Here is a 24,532-nt window from a genome sequence, read left to right as displayed (position 1 = left end):
CCTCCAGCATCTTCTGGCCTCACTCAGGATAATCCAAGTCCACCTCCCAGCCTGTTAGGTCCTTCATTATCTGCTTCTCTCCCCTCTCTGATTTCCTCCCTAACAGTCTCTTCCACTCCTCGCTCCAGCGACACTGACTTCTTGGCACAAACACACGCTCTCCTGCCTTGCCTGGTACACACGTCTGGGAACGTCAGCAGGGCCGGCTCCTTTCCATCATTCAGGGCTGCTCCCACCTCACCTCCTCCGAGAGGGCCTTCCATAAACACTCGGAATAAAAGAGCCCCTCTCCCTGCCCTAACTGCTCTCTCTGCCGCAACTCAGCTCCGGGCACCACCTGGCCCACCACATGGTTACTTACTGCCCTTCTCTCCCCAGGACGACGACAGGCCTCACCTGGTTTGTTCCCTGCTGTTTCCCCTGTGCTGAATGAATGAAAGTGGGCTTCCTGGAGGTGAGAAAGTAACGAGCCGGCCTCTTCCTTTAGAGACTTCCAAATACTAGATCAGACATCGTCTTCCTGGAGCTGATCTATTCCTCTCGTGAAGACACCGCTCATCCCCTGCCTCAGCTGGAGGCGCTGGGGGACTCACACCTAACTGCTGTCCTCCAACAGCCAGACAGGGAGGAGAACCATGGGCGCCTGGGTCGGCACCCAGCCCTCCTCCAGCTGCTGCCTGGAGGCCCCACAGCTCAGCTGTGTCAGCGCGGTCAGGACCTGCTCTAGAGGGGTTTCTCCGGGGATAAACTTCTCATTTCCTACAAGATACAACAGAGTAACCACCTGGCAACATGAGCAAAGACAAGGCACCGGGAAGCTGACTGTTCCATAACCAAACTTAAACAACGCCTCTGGTTTAGCCCAGCGCTTCCGTTCGTCCTCTGTGACATCTTTCAGGTGCCGAGGTCCGCAGGGGTTGGTCCAGCAGGCTGACTGAGTACTTGTCGCCATCACTCTCGACCGCACGTGGGCTTGAACACCCCCTGCTCTGCCAGTGCTGCACCTGCCCCCCGGCTTCCAGAGCTGCCCTCAAGTTGCTCCACTACTCCCTCTCTTTGTTCTTGTGGTTTAGTAACTCATTGCAAGTTTTTTTCTTTCACTCTCGCTTTAGGAGTGTGGAAAGGAGAAGGGGTAAACACGCACCAGCTCCCACACTCAGCTAGGAGTTCTGAGCTGCTCGTCAAATGCTGAGCCCTTCTGGGCACCAGCCCAGCAGGAAAACGACTCTTCTACTTCGTATGTGGTAACGACGCCACTGGCTCAAAACCGCACACTAGCACGTACACGGGCCTGAATTAATATTGATCAAGGCTGAGGTTCAGACTTAAGAGGTTTATAAAACATGGACTTTACTTGCTTTGCAAAGATTTCTTCGTCAGATACACAAAATAATTCAGTGGTGCTGGACTCTTAGGAGAAAATGCCTTTAAAAACACAGAGGCACAGATCTCATTCCCCAACACATTATGAAGACTGAAGTTTCAAAAAAGGAAACTAGCAAGTTGGGAAAACAGAGCTAGAAGTGGATAACTAAGGCTATCATGAAAGTAGCTAAAACGTTAAATTTATTATCAGGTTTAAAAAAAAGTCAATTTTCATGGTACAGGTTGTTGAATTAAAAAGCACATATATATATATATACTGTTGAATTAAAAAGCACATATGGCTACTAATGACAATATACATCATTATATGCACTGGGAGCAGACCTTAAAAGGGTGATTTATATACAAAGGAGTATATCATGTTAAAAACCAAGTATTTCCAGAGGGGAAAAAATAGAGGCAAAAAAAGCTAAGAGTGAGAAAATAAAATTAAAAAAAAAAATCTAGAATCAGGCACAAAGGAGCTGGGGAAACACACTAAATGTAACAATCTTAGAAATAAAACTTGAATATTTTCTAACATTTCAAAAACAAAACAAAACAAAAAAACCCAGAAGCATCTAACATAGAAGCCAGGTCACTTTCTGTCTAATGATAAATAAGGAAATGCATTTTTAGTCAGGTTTAGTGAACAGAAGGAACGATCAGGATAAAATGAGGTCATCAGTGTCAAACCAAAAGTTCCCAAATTACAATGTATTTGAAACGTGAATAAAAGGCACCATTTTAGAAATACCATATAGAAATCAGTGAGCAAATTCAGCAAGGACCCTAGTGTTTGGGAGATAGGGTAGGGGAAACACACACACACACACAAAAATCCAAGATGATGACATCTTAAGTATAAAACTAGGCAATGACAGAAGTAGAAAAACACAGAAATATAGAAGGTATCTCCAAAGGGTCTAAGTAGGACTGAAAATAAATTGAATACATGGAATACTGAGACAAGAATAATACAGAGGAAAAAAGGTAGCTGATAATATTAAGAATAATTAGAGAAAATATTTCACTTTAATAGGTAAGACATTAGATGATTAAAAATGATAAACGGATTAACAAAATGTGGCATATACAACTAACAGGCTCAATCCAAGGTGGAATTTGACCCGATATGAAACCAAGGATTAACCCTAAACTGAACATTTTAAATCACACCATATCTAAGAGTTTATTAAGCTCTAGTATACTTAGTTACCATTTTGAAAAACAGCCTCACCTGTTCAATAACATAAAAGGCAAATTCCAGCCGCTGTTTCTGGAGCATCGGAATCAGGTGCAAGAAAAAAATTGGAAGATGTTCATGGCGATTACGGAAAGGAATGAGAACTGCCACCTTGAAAACAAAACATTCACACATGTAAACAAACCCAGCAGCAAACCCTAAGGTAAAAGGTTAAAAAATACAGACCCTTGAAACTTTCTTACTCGTGAAATCTCTCACCAGAAATCCAACAGTGAGCAAAAACAGACATGGCCCTTGCCTTGGTGCCACTTACGGTCTTGTGGACCGGGAAAATGTAAGTGGGCTCTGAGGGCTGTTCTAAGAACTGTGGTCTCTATCCCACGAATATCATGAAAGTCGTGGAAAGATTTCAAAAAGTGATAAAATCAGCTTTCCTATGGCAAACACTACTATGGAGAGCTGACTGGAGAAAACCAAAAATGGACTCAGGGAGCTGGTTAGAACATTAATGCAAAGTTGAGATAAGAGGTAACAGCAGCTAAAACAGAGGTGAGGGTGGAGGACAAGAAGGGACACATGGCTTCTTGAAACATTTAAGAGGTAAATTAACAGGATTTGTTCATATTGGAAGAGAACAGAGAACAGAGAACAGTCTGGAGGTTCCTCAAAAAACTAAAAATAGAGCTACCATATGATCCAGCAATCCCACTCCTGGGCATATACCAGAAAAGATAAACACTCTAGTTCAAAAAGATACAAGCACCCCAATGTTCACAGCAGCACTATTTACAATAGCCAAGCCATGGAAGCAACCTAAGTGTCCAACAGACTGGATAAAGAAGATGTGGTATGTATATATACATTGGAATATTACTGAGCCACAAAAAAGAATGAAATATTGCCATCTGCAGCAACAAGAACAGACCTAGAGATTATCATACTAAGTGAAATTAGACAAATATTATACAATATTACTTATATTTGGAATCTAAAAAATAATACAAATGAATTTATATACAAAACAGAAACAGACTTCACAGACTTAGAAACTTATGGTTACCAGAGGGGGTGAATAAATTAGGAGTATAGGATTAAATATAAATGACTACACATAAAATAGATAAACAATAAGAATTTACTTTACAGCACAGGGGACTATATTCAATATCCTGTAATAAACTATAATGGAAAAGAATCTGAAAAGTAATATACTTATTATATATATTCATATATATAAATACCTGAATCACTTTGCTGTACACCTGAAACTAACACATACTGTAATCAACCATAGTTCAATTTAAAAAAGATGCTAAAGTATAAATTCCAAAATCATTAGATTTTAAAATGTAAGAGTCAAAATATGTCTAATTACAATGTTTGTGTCATTCTATATTCTGAATTTTTTAATACAGCCTAATTAACTCATTAAACAAAATTATGCAAGAACATTAAATCTAGGATTTATTAAAATTTCAACTGTACCAAATACATTTTACTAGTGAACGAACAAATGCAAATAACTGACAGTGTATAGGCTTAGGATCTAATCCTACTTGCAAAATCAAGCCATGACATTAAATATAGTTGATAGAAAGCAGTAATATTCACCTGTGTGCGTTACATTACCATGATCATACGTGAGAGAAATGTTTAATTATTAAAATAGTTTTATTTTAAGAGAACAAAGGATGGTTTCATAAAATTGAAAATGCCTAAACTAGAAACCATCACTAAGTTGTTCCTAAACAGTGATGAGATAGAGAAAAAAAGAGCCAGACAATGGCTACGTGAGGCCGACATTTTCACATTCACATTGTTTCGTGCTGGGAAGTGGTAGGAACAGAGAGGCTCTGGTGCCTCAGCCAGCCCCACTTTGGATCCCATCCTGCTTTGGTTTGGCCCATCAGGTACCTCTTGCTTATAAGACTGAGGACCACGAGGCCACCAGAGCAATTCAGGACCCACATCTAGGAGCCCCTTCTGCACCCCACCCCATGGCCACTGTGCACTGCCGCGCACTCCCTGCTGACTGAGGACCTGTTGGTGGGCATCAGTACCAACTGCTGGCACAGTCACAGAAGTCCCAAATTCACACACCTCCCAAAGCAGCTCAAGAGCCCCTGGGTTTACTCTTAGGAGAGGAAACTGCTATGAAATGTAAAAGGAGAGAAAGAAGTCAGACGGCAAGTACACTAGCACACCCCACCACTGACCTTGCCTGAACCAGTGTCACAACTTCTAGCAAAGCTAGGGTCAAGCTTGCCCTTCCTGGGTTTGAATCTGGCCACAGGCTGGGTGCCTCTGACATGATGTAAGTGGGCTACAAAAGCAGTTAGGGTGAATTACAGACATTTAAGGGAAGAAGCTATTACAAAGCTACAGTCCGTATTAAAGACAGCCTATGTTAATTAAATACAATTAGGCTGAGTAATCAGTTAACCATGTAAGAATGAACAAAGGCAGTTATAAAGCCCATAATACAGTCACTTCTTCAATGAAACATTTAAAATATTAAGAGGTGGGTTTTTTTCTTAATCTTATATGGAAGCAGAGTAAGAAATGACCGGGGTCTTGGCAAATTCAAAGAAGCTAAACTGTCATTTTAATAGCAATACAAGTCCACATTTCAATGAGACAGTTACCAAAAATTTTGAACATGCCTAAAGCAAAGTTTTTATTAAAATAGAGCTAAAAAGTATGTAAAAACTCATTGGGCATGTCCATTCTTGTGGCTGTGGAATGATACTCTCAACAGTTTACAACTTATTGTCTAGAAAAGGACGCTCTCAGTATTCTGTGGTCATTTATTTTGAGACTTGGCAGCCTTGTTTCAGGGACACTCTTATATGTGCCCTAATTTGCTAGTGGAGCCACTCTCCTGATGACACATCTCCACTGGGGACAGAGAACATCTGGTCATTATCTTGTGGAAAACAACAGTCATCTTCATGAATCTCTCCTCCCCACTTCTTGTTCAAGCAAAATTATCCACACTCAGTTTGTTCCCACTTTAAAACCACCAATCTTACTGAATTTATGCCCCTATTTTCCTCCCTTGCTAATTCTCTCCTACACTAACCATGAAGAGATTAGCAAGAAAAATGTCTACTACATAAATTCTCCCCACCAAGTTTTTGTCCTGCTTTCAAATTTCAAGCACACCAACCCACTATGGTGTCCCTAAATGACGCTTCAGACTTGCCTCCTTGAAGGATGCAGGAGCTGTCTGTCACTGACTAAGACGGAACAAAGTCGACGCTGCCAAGCTCCCATTCTCCAGTGCTTCAGGTCCCTCTCCCTCTTCTCCTTCATTTCCAGTGCCTGCAGGAGCTTCTCAAACCGGAGGCACTTGATAAGAAACTCAGGTTCATGTCCCTTCCCACCAGTAGAATCAGAATGTCCGAGGACTGAGTTCAAGAATCTTCATTCATACCAAACACTCCAGGTAACTCGGAAGCAGGTGGCTAAGACCCACCTTTAAGGAACCCTGGACTAGAGACGGAACTCCAGGCCTCTAAGCAGATAACCGCATCAAGCAGCTGCCTGGTTCCTTAAGCCTTTAGGTTTCAGAGCAAAGTGTTTCAGGCCTCCGCCTGACCCTTAAATGGAACATCGGCAACGTCACAGATAGACACTTCACTTTAATGACCTGAAAAGCATCATCATCTTCCTCTTCCAACCTCCCTTTTAGAAATAAGCTTTCCTCTGTCAGGCATCCGACCTGCGCTGAGTCTTCCGCTGGAACCTGCAGTATTTAAAATACCTAGGAATTGCTGAATCGCTAGTTTTCGAAGATGTTGGTCCCAATTAATCGGCCATCAATGATCTTAGTTGGTATTTAAAAAAAAAAGAAAAACGAAAACAAAAAGAACCTCAAATATTAAGAATCAAGTTGGTAGCTGTTTCACATAAATTTGGTTATTTCTTCTTTCCTTCTCTGTCAGCTCTGCTGCAAGATTAGCACAGGACATTATTAGGATGCGGGGAAGTGGGAGTAGGGGGCGGAGATGGCTTGATTAAGCATGGCAAGCATAGGTCGCCTGTGAATGATCTCCAAATCTCCTCTCATACCGTGAGCTGCACAGTTCAGAACTACAGACTAAACTCTGAGAAGGGTTTGTGCACAACTGACAGAAGAGCAACGTTACCATATAGCTCCTAAATAAAAAAGCTAATTTTTAGATCTCTGAATTAGCTTGCTCCTGAAACTCCACTTTCAATACTGTTACCTACTGACTCAGTGGAGTTTATAATCTACTAACATCTGTAGGTAGGTACCAGTTAAACGTGACATACCTCTCTCCTGGAAAACGAAAAGAAAACAAACCCTAAAATTCAAACTCCAACGTCTGATACAGACTACTGGAGAAAGGACAGAAACATTTAATTTCTTTGATCCCAGGTTATCCTACTACCAGGCCACAGAGCGCCCACCTGAGGGGGACACACCGCGTGTACTGATACACACCTGAGGACCAACCGCTGTGCTCCCCACCACAGCCTCTGAGGTTGACTGAGTGTGCTTTTTCTTCCATTAGCATTCAACGTACACACTCATCATCCAAGGAAGGAAAATAATTTATTTTGCCCAGGACACTTTTTAAAAGTAGCATTATGTAGACTGGGCCGTATTTTATACGTGAATGTGAGGAAAATCAAGCATGAGATATGAAAAGATTAATTTACCATCTGAATCTGATCTGGGAAACAGAATAAGACAACTGCAAAACAGAATGTGTTGCCAAAATTTGTACTGGAATCCATTTCAGCAGCTTTACAACTTGTTTGAGGCAAAAACAAAACAAAAAAATCCCTAACATGTATTTAATAACTTGTAATAGAGTATTTATCAATCTCATAAACTCAACAAAACTGGGCTGGATGATTACCTTATACAAGAGGGTAAGTTCTATGTTAGGGATACAGACATAAATAATTCACATCCCCAAACACAAGGATTTCAAGGTCAATTAAGTCAGAGGGCTTTTATCACAAGCCTAACAGCATACAATTCTCCTCCCCAGGAGTGATTTTTTTTTTTTTGATACCAAAAGACAAATATTTTAGTGAAATACTAATATTAAAAAGAGGAAACTGAAAATTGTTCCAGATTAAGGCTACATCACAATCCTTCAGGGTGTATGTAACATTTGATGTAATCATATGTGGTTTTCACTTGAATTACATAAATGCTATTTCCAAATCAAACATAACACATTACATGAATATGCACTTATTAGCCAAATTCATAATATTCAGAGCAACTCTGATTTAAACCATCATTTTCAATTTTTTTTTAAGCATCAGGGGCAGGCCCACTTCCTTATAGTCTTTCAAACAAAATACTAAGAATAGAATTCTGATCTATCAACAAGATGGAAAGTTGCTGCTCTGCTTTCTGAAACAGAGGTGAAAAACAGCCCAAACTCTTGTCTTTGTGTCCTGCAGTGACTGCCGGGCAGCCTCTTTAGAACCCTGGGACTCAGGAACCCCAGGGAAATTACTGGTTCCCAGACTTGGTGGGGCTATGCCCACAGGTGTCAGTAACCATTAGGGACAACAGTAGGAGGCAAAGAAATCATAGCCTCTCTTCCAAACAGGACAGGAAAAACATCTGTTTTCCAAGCCCATCTCCAGTGAGGTACTCATTACCAGGATCTCCAAGAGACGGGACAAAGGAGTGTGGACTTGCACACGAACAGGTGCAGTTCGTCCTCACAGGTAACACGAGTGAATCACATCTATGAATACTTACACATTAAACACAGAAATTTTGGTGTCTTAAGTTTATCAAGACAAAGGTATTTCACTGTCTATTCTGAACTGAGCACTTTTCCTCAAACACACGGTAACAGTCACATTACTTGTGAAAAAATGGACCTTACCTTCCATCGGGGTTTACAGTCTTTAGGTCTCCAGTGACCTCCTGGCTCAATATCTAAATCCTTGGAGAAGAGTTGATGAATTTCATCAAAACTGACTTCACTTACATTGACATTGAGGAATCCCCCTGGAAGGTCAAAAATGTAAAGAACTGTTTTAATAGGAAGTCAAACAACAATCCGCAGGGTGATAGCATCATGTAGTCGCTGGGACAGTACCATTTATTCCTGTTACCACCAAATAATTGTTAATACCAACTTTCAGTTTTACTCTGGATAATAAATTATATGATCACTCTACTATCTTTAAATCTGCCAAAGAAAATCAAAGTGTTTAAATTTTTTGCTTCTAAGTAATATGGTGAATATTACTCTTTGGGAGATGTTTGCGAGTCATTACAATGTAGGTTATCATGCCAATTTATGTAAGCATTTAAAAACTATTTTTAATTTCAAAATAATCAACATGATAGGAGACATAAAAGCACAGTATATATGAGTTAATCAAGCAGTTAGCTTGACTGGGAGCTGAATCCTAGCTTCTGCCTACTGGGGAAATTATTTAACTTCTCTGTGCCTCAGTTTCCTTATCTATAAAAAGAGATGGTAACACCTGCTTCCCAGTGTGGTTGTATCCAGTAGATGAAATAGTGCCAGGCATAAAGGCACATGTTCAGTAAATTCAGCTACTATTACTATCATCTACTTTACTGATATTTTTTAAGAGAGAAAATTTGCAAACAGAATTCAACAGATTTATTCTGAGCACCTACCATGTATCTCCTTGATACACAAAACTGAAAAACTATAAAATTCTAAGATGCTCCTGGCCTACTAGGCACTCACTCATCAAATGAACAAATACATGATATTCCTGGAAGTGTTTTTACTAATAGTTTTTCTGATGTATACCAAGGGAACAGGAATGACTCCTGAACGGGAAACCATTTCCATTAAACCAACTAAGAACTAACAGAACTAAGCTGTTTCACCTCCTCATCTCATGGAATACAAACCAACAAATATCGAGGTTTCCCACTGCAAGTCTTCTGAGCTCAGTGACCATGCTTCCATAGATACAGTCCGCCCTCCACATCCACGAGGTTGGCTGAAATGTGTGACGCAGAACCCACAGATACGGGGCGGGTGGCGGGGTGGTCGCCTGGAAGGGACTCGGGCATCCTCAGATTTTGGTACTCTCTGGGGGCGGGGGGAATGGTCCTCAAACCAATTCCCTTCGGATGCCGAGGGACGACTGTTAAACACTCAGTTCCTCTTCCAGGGAGCCCCTCTCCTTTCCTCCTGCTACATTCTGTATTCTGTAAGGTTTCACAGCCACCTCTCTTCTTGTCCCCCTCCTCATCCTAACTAGGCAGGAACCTCAGTGGCTTCCACTAAGCTCTGAGGCATGCTAGAGAGAAGTATTTCAAAATGCAAATGCCTTCACAGAGTGAACTAGGGGAAAAACCTGCCATCTTCTAACGTCTGCCTGTTCGCCTGACAATGTCTGCTGTCTTTTATAACCAGATACCCCCACCTTTAGTGTGACAGATATGCAAAGTAACTAATCTTTGAAAAGTAAGGAATAGTCTAGGAACTTGCAGAGAAAGGGTAGATCAAACGCAAGATCCATCAGTCAATGTAAGTACAGACTATCATGACTCGGCTGACAAAAATAGAATCTACCACTGTAATCAAATAAAATTCACACAAATAAATCCAATGCATTTAATGGTATGCATGATTACTCAAATGACAGTGATTAGGCTAAATAATAAGCAGTTCATATAAGTAACTGAAGTTGGTATTCTTATGTACGTTAAACTAATTTTTTGGGCCTTTTTTTGCAGGTTTATAGCTTCAGCAGCTGTTATCACCATTACTGTCAGCAGTTTTCTTCAGTATCATTTGCAATTTAATTTTCATCTTGAACACACATGTGCTGGGAAATTAAGAAGCAGGCTTTATATCTTCCTCCTCAACGGACAGGGCATCCCTTGTCCATCACTTACAATCCCTGATGCCCGAGGCACCCAAAGTTCACCTCCCTCCCCACTGTCCCCCCATTCACACTCCTCAGAGACCCTCAGTAGCTTTCCTATGTGCTTATCGCCCTTTGTTCTGCAATCTTAGTATCGCACTGGGTGAAGGCCAAAGATGACCTAGTGGCGTGACGTTGTCACGCCAGGGTAACGGAACATCACTCTTTGGTGGGGCAGTGCAGGGATGGGGGACAGGCATCACCACCGCTGGGAACAGTAAGAGCGTGATCAGAAAGAGAGGAAGAAAAATACACACTAGTGAGTGGAGGAGGGGGTGGGGGTGGGGTGAGTAAAACAACTTGTTTTTCTGAAAGACACCCACTTATTTCTGAGTTGCTGCCTGCGCATTTCACCATGTGATTACTCTGCTCGCACCCAGAGTCTGGACGTTCAGATAAAGCCTTGGGTTCAGGGATTCCTGCCGTAAGTTCTTGCTCTGCCTTTCCCGGGGAAACGTTTATTAAAATAATCACTCAGAGTTAAGCCCATAAAAAGTTAGTGACCTCTGCCTCAACCACCTTACAAGCAAGCAACAGGTGCTTGCCGTCCCACTTGCCATCTCCTGCGCCCCTGTGACCTGGGACGGAGGACTCCCCTTCCCCTGACCCCCTCTGGGATCTGTGAGTAAATCTTGTGATTCTACTTCCTTTGCGTGAGTGTGCTGAAATTACACCTTCCGTCAAAATGGCCTCCAGGGCGCCACTTCCCCAAAGTGGGAGCTCGGAAGCTGAGGGAGCTCCCTGCCGACCCTGTGTGGGTGACTAGTGCCCTCTCATTCTGCAGGTCATAACCTGCATGTTCTAAATTCAATGCACCAGCTCCACACAATGGGTGAGGAGGAGGATGGGATGGTGGGTGCAGTGTGCACCCCGTTACAATGCCCTGGAGCTGCGAATGGCTACCTTCCTCCTCCAGACAGCTGGGTCTCTCTGGGAAGGACCCACTGCTTGCAGGTGGTGGGCACCACTGCTCTGTGCTGCTGTGCTTTGCCGCTGCCAGGCTCTGCCGCGAATCCCCACCCTAAATTCTTGGTGCCGTAAAAGGTCAGACTCCCCTGCAGAGACTGGCCAGCAGACCCCCATCTGCAGTAGCTATGTTTCCCATTATTCTCTCAACGAGGTCTCCCTGCCTTGGTGTCGGGTCTGGAGGTGATGGGCTGTAATCATATATGAAAGTCTGGGTGCTGAGCCAAGGTGAGCTAACCTGGACGGTGGGGCTCTGCCTCCTTCCCCCAGGCAGGGCCAGGGGCGCGAGCTATGAGGTCCTGGGAGCCAAGGAGAGCACCAGCGAGGGGGGCTGCTGCTGGGCCCGCTGAGTTGGGTGGGGACCGGGTGCTGAGCTTGGAGAGCTGGCCTGCATGGTGAGGAGGCAGCTCTACCAAGGCCAGTGTGGCACCTGGGAGGCAAACACTGCGAGGGCAAGTGCATCATGTGTTGCTGGAAGTGGGACCCCAAACACATGGTACCAGCTCCTCCCAAGTCCCCAGAGGAGGTGGAAAAGCTACTGGAAGCTTGTAAGCTTCTGCCCCCTGGCTCAGGCATTACTGAGCTCGGAGACACATCCACGTGCCAGGTCATGAATGCTACGTTCTTGGAGCTTGGGGGCTGTCCCAAACAATCCACTAACGCTGCACCGATGGATGTGGACCCTGACCCATCGGAGGCCAGCTGGGATGCCCTGGAGTGGGAGACGGCAGCATACAAGTCAGGGAAGCAGCAGCCTCTGTCTTGTTACTACCCATTGTACCAAAGCATCCAGCAATGACCATGCCATGACAGAAGTGCAAGATTTTCTAGACAAATTCGTCCAAAAGGAGAGGGAAAAGGGTGCTAACTGGCTCTTAGGGGTCTTTGGAACTGGTTCCCAGCATTGCTTACGGAGGTCGGGATGCGTCAGCAGGCAACACTGGCTAATTTGTTAAAAACCCCAAGGTATCAAGGACCCATTTGATCAGACATCCTGGAGGAGCCCCAGACTTGTCACCATAACAAGGGTGGTTCTGCATACGTGGAGCCACCAGGGCAGGAGACAAAATGAAAAAGGGCTGGGCTCTGAGGAAGAGACACCTCCAAGCCACCTGAGCCCACAAGGACAGAAGGAAGGAGCCCAATCTCCCTCACCAGATGACCAGCAAGCTCTTGGTACAGGCAGCTCCGGGGATCAGCACCCCTGATGACAGTCTCCAGACAGCCAAACACACGTTAGAAGCCTTTGTTCAGGCCCTGCGGGCTCTTCAGGAAGACTGTGGTTCCTTCCCAAAGGGGAGATGCTGCAGCCCCGGCAACAGACTCTGGGATCCTGCACCCTGACCTCTGAGAGGGACAGCTGCCACACCCCTGCCCCCGGGACCCAGCAGTCACCCGAGCTTGTCCCTCCTCCAGGAGACAATCGCCTGTTCACCTAATTATCCACTGGGACACACATAATAGATGACCTTTTACTGCTCTCACTGACACTGGAGCCCAATTACAGTGCTTCTCCGGAACCCCTCCAAACATAAGTGAAGGACACCCTAGAAATTGCAAGGCCTAAGAGCCAGGAGAGCAGAAGGCACTCGGCTTCCACTGGACGGCACTATCGGAATAATCTTTCTTGAAAACCTTTGGCCCTACCCCTTCCTGGCATGGGATGGATGCGCTGACCACATGGAGGATATGACCCACATGTGACCCCACGGAGCACAGCCCCAGTGGTCGTGGGTCTTGCAGATCAGCCATCTGGGGGAAACCTCAACTCCTTCCAGCTTCTCTGATCAAGCTCCAGGCCCCAGGGGCCGCCACACACATGCAGTTCTCCACACTGCACTCCTCCTCCTCCCCCTCCAAGTCCCTGCCTCTGTGCGGCCCCGAGTCCTGTCTGTCCACACTAACGCACTTCAGTCTCCCTGGGACCACCATCACATCACTGAACAGGGCCCCCAAACCATCTCTCTTTCTGCCCCCTTCCATCAAAAGCATGCAGTGTCCACCCCCATCATACTGAGAGTAGGTCTGCGACTATCCTCACGGGGAAGGAGGTGCCTCAAGAAGCCACCACACCGGGCATGAAAGAACAAACATTAAGGCAGACTCTAACCTGTGAGCCACCCTGGCCAAAGCCCAGCCTTAATGCAGCAGCACCGTGACTCTGTAGCAGACAGCCTGCATAACCATGTAGCTCTAGGTTACTCACTGGCCCAGGAAGGAGGTGTATGTGCTGTAAAGGGCACCGACCTGCTGCGTGGATATTAATAATCCTGGACAAATTCAGACAAACTCACAAAAGATGGCCCAACAGTACTAACATCCCACAACCTCACCCAAGTTTTTAATCAAATACTGACCTTAACCTTATCCAAGCCCTGTGATTTATTTTCGTGGCTACCCCCACTAATGGGGCAGACGGTTACAGACATGACAGGATTTCAAACTGTCATTTGTCTGCTGACATTACTAATGGCATTTTTGCTTTGCTCAAATGCTTCATGTGCTGGCTGACCAAAAACCCTACCAGTGGCTTTTCGTATCTCCACTGTCCAGACAGTGCCTCCGACCTGCCCTGAAGATTAATGCTGAGGCATCACAGAATCTATTGCGACGAGAAAAACAACTTTTGTTTTTCTGAGTTGCTGCCCAGACATTTCACCGTGTGATAACCCTGCCCACACCCAGGGTCTGGACATTTAGATAAGGGCTCGAGCTTAGGCTTCTCACCATAAATTCACACTTTACTTTTCTAGAGGCACCTTTTAAAATAAGCACTTAGACTAAAGCCCCAGAAAAGTTAGTGACCTCCACCCCAACCACCCTGTAAGTCATAGGCGCTTGCTGCCCTGCTCTCCATCTCCTGGGATGGAAGACTGCCCTTCCCACCAGCTCTTTGCTGCCACCCCCCTCCCAACACCAACCAGTTTCTGGGATCTGTAAGTAATAAATCTTGTGAGTCTCCTTCCTTTGTGTGGGTGTATTGAAACTGCACCTTCCATCAAAACATCCCTATGGGCTCCACTTTCCAAAAGTGGGAGCTCAGATGCTGGGAGAGCGACCTGCCAACCTTGTGTGGGTGGCTCCTCATTCAACAGGTCGTAACCTGCATATTCTTAATTTAATGCACCAGCTTGAGCTACTCAGCACATGGTATTAGACAGGAAACTTACTCCCTTGCATAGGAAGTGAAGGGAGGACGTATGGCCAGGAAGAGGCACAGAGTAGGTAAGCCAGTGGTAACATGGTTTCCAAACTATCCTCAGTGGAAAGAAGCTCTCAAGGTGAGCCTGTGGTCGGGAGAGGGAGGAGGTAGGGTCCCCCCACTGCACCCACTAAGGCTACTCTCATCTTCTTCATATACCAGGTGCCCTGCCAGGTTTCGCTCGCTCAAGAAAGCATGCCAGAGCTCTAAAGACAGGAGAGGCTGCATCCTGCTCTAGTCATAAAGACGTAAAGCAACCAGCCAGGCCAGCAGCCCCCTATACCTCGCCTGCTGCGATTTCAAGGGCAACTGAAGAGCAAGGACCCAGAGAGCTCCTCAGAGAGCACCCCACCTTCACCCGGTGCTGCGCCTGAGGTTTTCCAGGGGGCACCCGGGCTCTGTTTCCCCAGTTAGAGATGAAAAGGTCGAAAAATATGTCTATTGGCTTAAGTCTATTTACCCAGGGGTGTAATCAATCAGCATCCAAATGTAAACAATGTAATTTATCAAATCCGTATTTTTCATCATTTGGAAGGTGGGATGGGGCTTAGAAAAGAAAGAGCAGGAGAAGTGGGCACCTGGAGAGGAGGGGCTGCCACTTCGCCAAAGGGAAAGTGGAGGAAGACAGTCAATGGTGAGCTACCTCTCGGTCTCAGCAACAGAGCCAGGGAACCAGGTACTTCTGTTCGTGTCAGAGGGACTAAATCAGCAGCACCACTGACCACGTGGGACATTCACCATAATTTCCTAACCCTGATCGGGCGAGACCTGCAACCATGCCGCCCGCTTTGGGAAGCAGGACCTGATCACAACGTATCACGTGACACGCGTGACTCAGGACACTATTTTTTTCTATTAAAATATAATTCTTCAAATAACAAACACTCAATACATGTGAATTACCTACGTTTACGTTTTTTCTTACATTTCAAGTAAAATGTAACTAAGGCCTCTTATCTCCAGCCAAAGGGTTGTTGTCTTTATAAATCAACACGTTTCAGCATCCCCTTCCCTCAGCCTGGGGCTCACCTCCATTTGCTGGCATCTAAGGCCGAGTTCTGGAGGCTCGGGCTCTTGTTTCTGTTTTACCCGCAGGGTTTCCAGTGTTCACAGCCCAAAGACCTGATGGCACTGTCAGAGGAAGACTGGAACTCCCTCTAGAACTATCCCATCGCGTGAATTCCTTTCCAAAGTCAGAAAACGATTTTTACGGTCAGGTAGCAAGTTTCCTGCCCCACCCTCTGGGCTGCCGACCCGCCGAGGGCAGCTCGGAGGCTGAAACGTTACCGGGGCCACCTCACTCATGGCCCCTTGGAAGGCGACACTAGAAACTGCCCACTTCCAGTGCTTTCTTTAGGCTTCTCAGGTCCTGGAACTTTATAACGTCTACGTACACAAGTGATGTCTTACTCAACTACTCTTGAAGTGACCACATCGGAGTAGTCTAACCAGAGTGGTTTTATTCACACACCCCCAGTGCTGAGTGCAGCGACCGGACATGGGGTGGGTGGGTGAACAGACGAGCCGACGGCAGACCTGGCCGCGGCCAATCCCGTCTCACTTCCCTGCGTCCTTCCTCCCTGCGGTTCCACTCCTTGGCTCCATCAGGGGCTAAAATATGCCTTGAAGACATCTGTACAAAAGCTGTCCCACACGTAGACAACCCAAAGTGATAGCCTCCTGACAGCCAAGTTCTGATCACCCAGTCCTGGTCACAATACACAGTCCTGACACCCGGTGTCCTCCCCGCTCGCTCTTCTCTCCTGCTTTACTCTGAATGACTGCCCGTAATCTCCAGTTAACACCATTTGCCATCCGTTCCCAGCTTTGCCTTGCCATGCCCCCTGTAAGCGTCTGGTCCACCCCTGGAGGCCTCACACTATTCATCACTCTCTTCCAAACTGCTCTCTAGCCCCTGACTATGGATAAGCTGACGACCTCCTTTGATGTCATAGTCCACCACCACTCTTTTACCATATTTCTTCCATTCTGAGACACCTGTCACTCACATTTTAGCATTCTGACAAAGGGACATACCCGACAGTGAGTCAGTGTGTGTGCATTTAATGTGCTGCTTCTTTCTTGTTGCCCAAAAGCCATTATGAAATGAGTGATGTGTCTTGTCTTGAAAATATGGTATGTCACATACTCCTCCAGCCTTTTCAAATATGTTTCCTGGAACCATTCAATTGCCAAGAAGTTTCCATATACTGTAGCTCAACGTCTTTTCTAGAATATCACCTCCACTTCTCAACTTAAGACACTGTTTTTCCTTTCAAACTGTACTAAGTATCTGCTTTCTGAGGTCTACAGTCTTAGGGACAGGCATAAGATACTCTGAAGACTCATGCCTACACCCCACAAAAAATCCTTATTTCCTTCTTTCATCAATCTACATCTTGGGAAGTTTACGACTTTTAGCCAAACCACCTTTCAATATCCAGCCACATTCACTGACAGGAGCCCTCCCGTCCCTGTACACCACCCTTGTCACACCCAGCTCTGTATTCACCCCCTGAGCATCACTGTCACCTAGAAATGACGGGCAGGGCCAGAGCTGAAAGCCAGCCAGCTTTGGCTTTGATCTCTCTGCTGTACTGCCATTTCTCCTGTCCACCTGGTCTCGTAACTAAGCAGTTGGCTGACTTGGGTGGAGTGGCTAAGAATCACCAGGCCTGCCTGCTGAGCACGGAGGCCCCTGATGCACCCTCAGGGCTCCTGTGTCAGCAGATGGGCATGGGCACCCAGCTTTATCTGAGTGCACTTCAGGGGCTTGAAGTGCCCACCGCTGAGTCCTGCCTCCCAGAAAAAGAAGCTGAAACCCACTCTCCCAACCCCTCTGGCAGACAGAAGCAGCCAGGTGACCAGGGGCACCAGCAGGAGATCCTGAGGCAGACGTGAAGAACACGAGGACATGGGCACTTCATGAAACTATCCTTCAGTGAAAGTGGAGGCAGACGCTTCTGGCTTTAGGGGACCCCAGAGTGGCGCCTCTGGTCCCCAGACCTGAGCACTGCTGGTGGGGTCTGCAAGCTCTGCCTAGCGGCAGCAGGAGATGCTTCAGAGTGGCCTGGGCCTTGCTCTGGCTGCTCAGCCTCTGAGCCTAACTCTGTGCCATCCAGGTGTTCTGGGGCCTGACACCTTTTCATGGACTCCCTTTCCTCTTAAAGCAGATCATCTCTGGACCACTCAGAGAAACACAGCTCCACAAGTTTCACCCAATCACAGCATCTTGCGATGGACTGAATGTTTGTTCCTCCCCCTCAACCCCCCAAGTTCATATGTTGAAATCCTAACCGTGAACGTGGTGGTGTTAGGAGGTAGAGCCTCTGGGGAGTGACTGCATCATGAGGATGAAGCCCTCACAAATGAGATTAGTGCCCTTAAAGAAGAGACCCCAGAGAGCTCCCTTGCCCCTTCCTCCATGGCCATCTATGAACCAGGAATTGGACCCTCACGAGACACCAAACCTGAGCGACCTTGATCTTAGACTTCCAGCCTCCAGGACTGTGGGCATTAATATTTGCCATTTAAGCCCTCCAGTCTAGGGGATTTTTGCTTCAGCAGCCCAAACAGACTAAGACACACCAATACACTCACAAACACTGTTGTTTCTCCTCCCCTTCTGACCTGCCACACGTGCTTTTCCATGCTCAACTTCTCCACCCAAAAATTACCACTGAAGAAAATCACATAAACACACAGATGAATCCCATCATTTAGATGACAATATCCAATTTATTGCCTTAAACATAATAAGCTTTCAACAGAAACAAGTGTCACATTATTTGTACATTTTGAACCCTCCCCCCCCCCCCGCCAGGGACTGGGGGAAGGGTGCTCTTGGCTAACCAGTTAATCAGCACCTTTTCATTTATGATTGATTGACTCCACACTGCACTCCCTACAACAACTTTTTAAATATTTACTCCTCCCTTTCAAGCTGCTCCATCCTTCTTGGCTACCCCCTCCTACGTGTGGCCTCCTGCTTTATTAAGAACATAGAAGCGACAGGCCTGGAACCCCAGCACTTCCTCCCCCTCTGCCGTTCATCACTTCCTCCAGAATCCAGGCTCCCTGGGTACCCCTCCCCCTTTACTTCCCATCTCATCTGTCCACGGTTTCTTTCGTAATGCCTAAAACTCACTGAAGTCCATCTCTTCCCAAAACGTCCTCCCCTTCCCCCCCAGTCTCCTTCACTTTCCCACCAAACCTCTTTGTTTTAAGCCAATTAGTTTTGACATACTGCTGAGTCACTTCTCAGGCGGTACACTTTGCTTCTCACCTCACACTGCACTGAAACGCTGCTGGCTGTGTCCCTGTGAGTCTTCCACCGGCCCAATTCAATGGCCTTCCACAGCTCCTCATTCTACCCGCTTGGAGGTAGGTGACAAGGTGGAACCCTCTCCCTCTCCCTGTTGGCCTCTGGGACACCTTCTCTGACCCCTCTATGTCCCTGGCCGTTTTCCCTTCTTTGCAGACCACCCTTCGCCCCTTGGGTGCTGATGGCCTCCAGAGACCCACTCTGAGCCTTCCTCCAGTCTCACGTCTGCTCATTTCCAGCCCCGATCTCTCTGATGAAGTTCAGAGCCCACATGAACTCTCCTGAGCTGTAAATGGACAGGCCCAACACCGCATCATTAACTTCCCCATTCTCCCAGTGCGATGCGATCCGCAATCCTTGTTTTGGTTAATGCCACCAAGCCAGAAACCTGGAGAGTAACCCTGATCCCTAGCAGGGACCACATCCGGCCAGACGCCCTGCACTTCCTTCCGGCACCGCCTCCTGTCGACACCACGGCCACCGCACGTGCCCAGGTCACTCCTCCCATCCCCGCAGGGAGCCCCTCGTGGCCCTTCCAGGATGAACGGCTGTCTCACGTCCGGCACATCACAAGCCCTTCTGTGGGCGCACTGCCGGCTCCAGCACAGGCAGGGGCACACTCGGCGGCGCTCCTCCCCCACTGCCCTGCGAACCACACAGCGCTCTGCACGGCTGCTCCCGGACTCTAAAATGGCTCTAGAAGCTCTTTTTTTTTTTTTTTTTAAACAATAGATGTAGGCAAGACAGTTTGTTAACGGTAAGCATTATCTGAGGTTCTCTGAAGGTTACTTCCTTGTCTTTTCCCTCTTTGCTGATTTTCACTTGAACTTTTTAAACTCAACTTGAAGAGTCCTTGTTGCTTTTGTTACATTCCCAGGGCTAGGAACCATAGAAACTATCAGGGTTAAACCAAAAAGGGAACTATTCCAAGAACACTAAGGACAAAATAAATAAAAGCCACTGCAAATGCATTCTATTTGAATAGAATTAGGAAATCTACAGGTAAGTCTACCTTCATTTTAATACAAAGTGCACAACCGACATTTTCCATCTCTAACCTCACCCAGAAAAATCAAAACATCCATGCTAAGCACTTACTATTTTTCAGCTCTAGATAAAGTGAATTGTTAGCACGGAGCATCTCACATAAATTGAGGAAAGCTGAAAGTGGATTTGCCCTCTGGAGAAGCTATAAATACTAACAGTAGCAAAGAAGTGTTCACTTACATTGAATAAATAACATTTAAAATAGATTTTATTGGGTAACTGACTGAATGTGAAATATTGCTGAAATCCATGAAATCAATTTTATCTGAATTCCAGCTGGGAAAGTGCAGACTTTATGGTAATCCAGTGTCAGTAAAAATCAAAGAGAAGTTACAGCTAGATAATCAAACACCAATTTTAAGGCTTAGCTTCACTTTCGCTGATTATAGGAAAACTCAGTACCATTCACCCTTGAATGGTTTTCAACTAAGTGCATCATCTTCTTACACAGACTTTCCTTAACTATGATTTGGGGAGGCATTGTATTCAATTACTTCATGTGATACTACAGTAAGATTTTTACACTTAGGTATTTTATTACGCTGTTCTCGATCATCAAAATGGGAAATAATCTGTTAATTAAAAACACATTAAGGATGCATAGCTAAGTAAAAAATGCCTTAACTCCACACATTTCTCCTAGGTTCCTCGCTCCCTTGATCACTGTAAAACCTGGTTCCATCACTCAAAGAGATGAGGAAAAAGAAAGGGGGTATCCAATTAACATCAATCAAGCTTCAAATGCTGCGCTGCTTTTGACCCTCCCAACACTGTAATGTCGACATTAGAATTCCAGCTTCTACACATAGGTAAACCGAGGCTCTGCTTTGCAGAGGTCACACACTTAGGGAAGGGTCTCTCCAGGATGGCTCATGCAAGGCCCTCTTGGCAGAGGCTGTCTCTCTGTACCCATGGCCTCTTCCTAAGGAGTTATCTGTGCACGGCCATATTTTCTATCACATAACTCCACTGCTCTGGCCACAGCTAACTGGACAAGAGACTGGTGCTGGACGCAAAGCCAGGAGGAGACCTTCCGTGAAAAGGTGGCTGACCAAACCGGTAGGATCCCCCCTTGCAGAAGAATGTGAGACTCCGGGGGAAGCAGAGAGAAGGAGCAGGAGCACTAAGATATTCAGTGAAAGGCAATGAGTGGCAGCCACAACACGACCTTTCCAGCCCTTGATGGGAGCATTTATGAACCGGGGGCCTGGCGGGGAGATGCTATGAAACAGTTTAATTAGTACCCATGAAGCACTAATTAGGAAAATGGCAACTAAAGCAAGAACAGAAAGATTTCCTTAAACTATAAGCCCTCGCATATGCAAATTATGAAAATGAAATTATTGTAATCAATATTTCAGCAGAACATGACCCAGTGGTTTCAGTACTGCACAGACGAAAACATTCATTTTTTAGAAAACCAAGACTGTGATAACAAAGTAATGACAAATAGCCACAAAAGCCATGGCTTCATTCTCTTATTACAGGACAGCAAGAAGATAACAATAGTACAAGCAGCTGAGAATTTTGTTTTAAATACCCAGGCCCCACATCCAACTGAGAAAATGAGAAACTTAGGAGTTGGGCCCAAGAATTATAAAGACCCTCCCACCCCCAGGCCACGGTGTGGCCAAGATCTGCTCTGGATCAGTGGGTCTGGGGCCCAGGGATAACCAGCACCAACATGATCTGGGGACCTGTTGGAAATAAAAATTCTCAGGCCCCACTCCAGGTCTACTGAATCTGAAACTCTGGGGGTGGGGCAGAGCAATCTGTTTTATAAGATTGCCTAAGTGATTCTGGTGTACCCTAACGTAAAGCTGAATTTACTTTTTATTGTAGATATATAGTATCTATCAACAATAAGCTGAAAAAAATCCTACAAAAGTGACAGGCAAAGGCTAACTTCCACAATAAAGAAAAGTTATGAAAAGACATAAAAAAACACACTTAGGTACTGAGGAACATTAAAACACATGGATAAATAAGCAATTCAAAAATGTCTATTTGAATGTTTAATTATATAAAAATCAAGATACTACATGTACAAAGTATGCTTAAAATTGGGAGACGGGGACACATACAATGAAAAAAAAAAAAGCAAAAGAATAGCCATGTGGCTTCTGAGTGATTCTAGAGTTTTTTTTTTAATGATAATGTATGACCTTCATAAGTTTGAAAAAAAAAGTTTAAAATACAGTATCTTGATCTCTACCTCATATTATATACAAAAATTAAAAACAAAATGGTAAAATTATTAGAAGGAACTAAAAGAGAGTATTTGTATGGCCTTGCGGTAATAAGGAAAGCTTTCTTAAAAAAAAAAAGCTAAACCCTTTAATGTTTTTGATACCCTCGAAAACATCGTAATTTTAAACTTCTATAAAAGACTCAATGAACAAAATGAAAAAACAAACTATGAAAAGATATTACAACACATGTAGCAGACAACAGGTCCCTGCTAGAACATATCTAAAGCACTCCCACTGATCAATACAAAAATCTAGTTAACCAATAAGAAACCGCTAAAGCAGTGACCAAGCGAGTCACAGGAGAGAAAATCCAAAACTACTCACAAACACAGGAAAACTCACTCAAGCCTACTAATGATGAAGAACGTAAAAATTGAATCGAGATACCTTTTTTTATTTAGCATAACAGCAAAAAGTGTCTTATCTGTAGGAACAGCAAAAATGTAGAAAGTCCATCAGTATGAGAGTGGTACATTCATGCTTTGCTACTGGGGAGAGGAGCTGGCTCAGCTGCCATGGAGTGCAGCCAGACCAGCCTGCCCGGCAATTCCACGTCTGAACTGTGAACCAGCGTGAACACCCCAGCAGTTATGCACAGGGAAGTCCATACAATGTTGTTCCTTACAGCACTGACTTGTGAGAGTAAAAATGTGCAAATTTCCATCAGCAGGGAAAAAGGTAGATGAAATGTAGAGCATTTATTCAGAGACACAGCATACAATAGCCAAGAAATAAATAGGTCTGGACATAGCAACATGGACAGTCCTCAAAAAACTGCTAAGAAAGCAAGTTACAGAATGAAATGTAATTTTAAGACCATTTCTATAAATTCTTAAACCCTCTGAAACATTATACTTTTCTATCATTTATCTATGTAAAAAATAAACTTAAAAATCACCAGTAAGAATACACATCAAACTCACGATAGAGGCAACTTCAGGGTAAGGGGTAAGCTTTTCTTAAGCTTTTCAGTCCTCCTCCCCCTCCAAAAGTCAAATAACATGCGACCTGGTATGAACATTAGGACCCCCAATAGGGATGTGTGGGTGCTGCACTCAAACCATGTGATTTTTTATCATTTTACTATAAGACAAGCAATAGTTAAGTTAAAATTAGATGACACTTACGCATATAAGGCAGTTTTTCTGGGCAGGGGAGGTATGGCGAATATGTGAAGTTTTCCGGAAGATACGTTGTTGTTTGTACAAGATAATCACTTGAATTATTGCCTTCTGGATAATCTTAGAGGGAGAGAGACAGAGAGAAGTTACAACCAAAAAATTGCCTTTTGCTTTGCTCCTAGGAAGAAATATGTCACTGCCACTGTGAAAAGACTACAATCTGCAATCTGTAGCAGCACTTGAAAGCAATTATCTATAAAGAACTAGAGAAAAGCAAAATACAGCTGCCGTGGCTACTATCCCATTCACCCTTCACTGCTCCCAGAAGGGACCTCTCGGTGTGATTTCCCGGGGGGAACCTGGGACAAGTCTGGGGAGCAGCACAGCCTGATCCGTGCGGACACACAGAGCAGGCGCATTTGAGACCATATGAGGACACCTGCTCCCATCCCTCCCCCAGCTGAGCCAGACTGAAGGAGGGGTGAGAGTACACCCGGATGTCCTCCCCATTGTCAAACAGCCCAGGGTGTTCTGGACAGCCAGCCAGCCACAGCACACCGCTTCCAGCATCCACAGAGCGCAGGCGTGGGAGTAATGCTTTCTCACCACCCTACACTTAGGAAACTGAGACTCACCCACTCAAATGACTTCTGCAATACAGAACCTTTAAAATCTTTAAATTAGTCATTCCCAACCTGTGGGCTGCAGTCCCTGGGAAGCCCTGGAGCTATTATTAGGTCCATTAACTTTAGCCTCAGCAAGTTTTGGAGCAGAGGGGTCAAGAGCACTCAAATCCAGCGCTGAGTTTAAATTCTGCTCCAACACGCACTAGCTCTGTGGTCCAGGGAGACAATGAAGTTTCACACCTGTGCCCACTTCATGTTGTCATGTTCAGATTTCAGAAAGAAAAAATGCACATAGTGCTTAGAATGACCCCTGGCCCGTGATGTACATATTCAGGAACCTCAGCTATAAAGTGACTGCTTTAGGAACGAGCCCCTAATCCAACCTGGAGCAATCAGAGCCCTGAGAGTTTTAAACCTGGAACCAAGGAGATCACATTTCAGTCCCTTTCTGAAACAGAGCTCTGAGATGCCAGTCTGGGAACCACGAGCTGCCAGT

At 45.2% G+C, this 24,532-nt stretch overlaps 1 protein-coding gene across 3 annotated transcripts in view; it reads right to left on the bottom strand.

Moving 5' to 3' along the window:
• Nucleotides 1–24,532, bottom strand: part of B4GALT6 (beta-1,4-galactosyltransferase 6) — a 123,810-nt gene that overhangs the window by 77,688 nt on the left and 21,590 nt on the right. For all 3 annotated transcript variants that reach the window (XR_010378662.1, XM_064481527.1, XM_010977255.3), the window contains exons 3-5: nucleotides 23,417–23,530; nucleotides 8,461–8,585; nucleotides 2,606–2,722 (exon numbers count right to left, since the gene is read on the bottom strand). Coding sequence is in view for 2 of the 3 variants with exons in the window: in XM_064481527.1 (XP_064337597.1) it covers nucleotides 2,606–2,722; nucleotides 8,461–8,585; nucleotides 23,417–23,530 (356 nt within the window). In the remaining variant the exon portion in view is untranslated. The remainder of the gene's footprint in view (nucleotides 1–2,605; nucleotides 2,723–8,460; nucleotides 8,586–23,416; nucleotides 23,531–24,532) is intronic.

Source organism: Camelus dromedarius, chromosome 32 (assembly GCF_036321535.1).
Source record: "Camelus dromedarius isolate mCamDro1 chromosome 32, mCamDro1.pat, whole genome shotgun sequence".
NCBI classification, from domain to species: domain Eukaryota; kingdom Metazoa; phylum Chordata; class Mammalia; order Artiodactyla; family Camelidae; genus Camelus; species Camelus dromedarius.
Note: the sequence above shows the minus strand (reverse complement) of the source record. Positions and strands in the feature narration are given on the sequence as shown.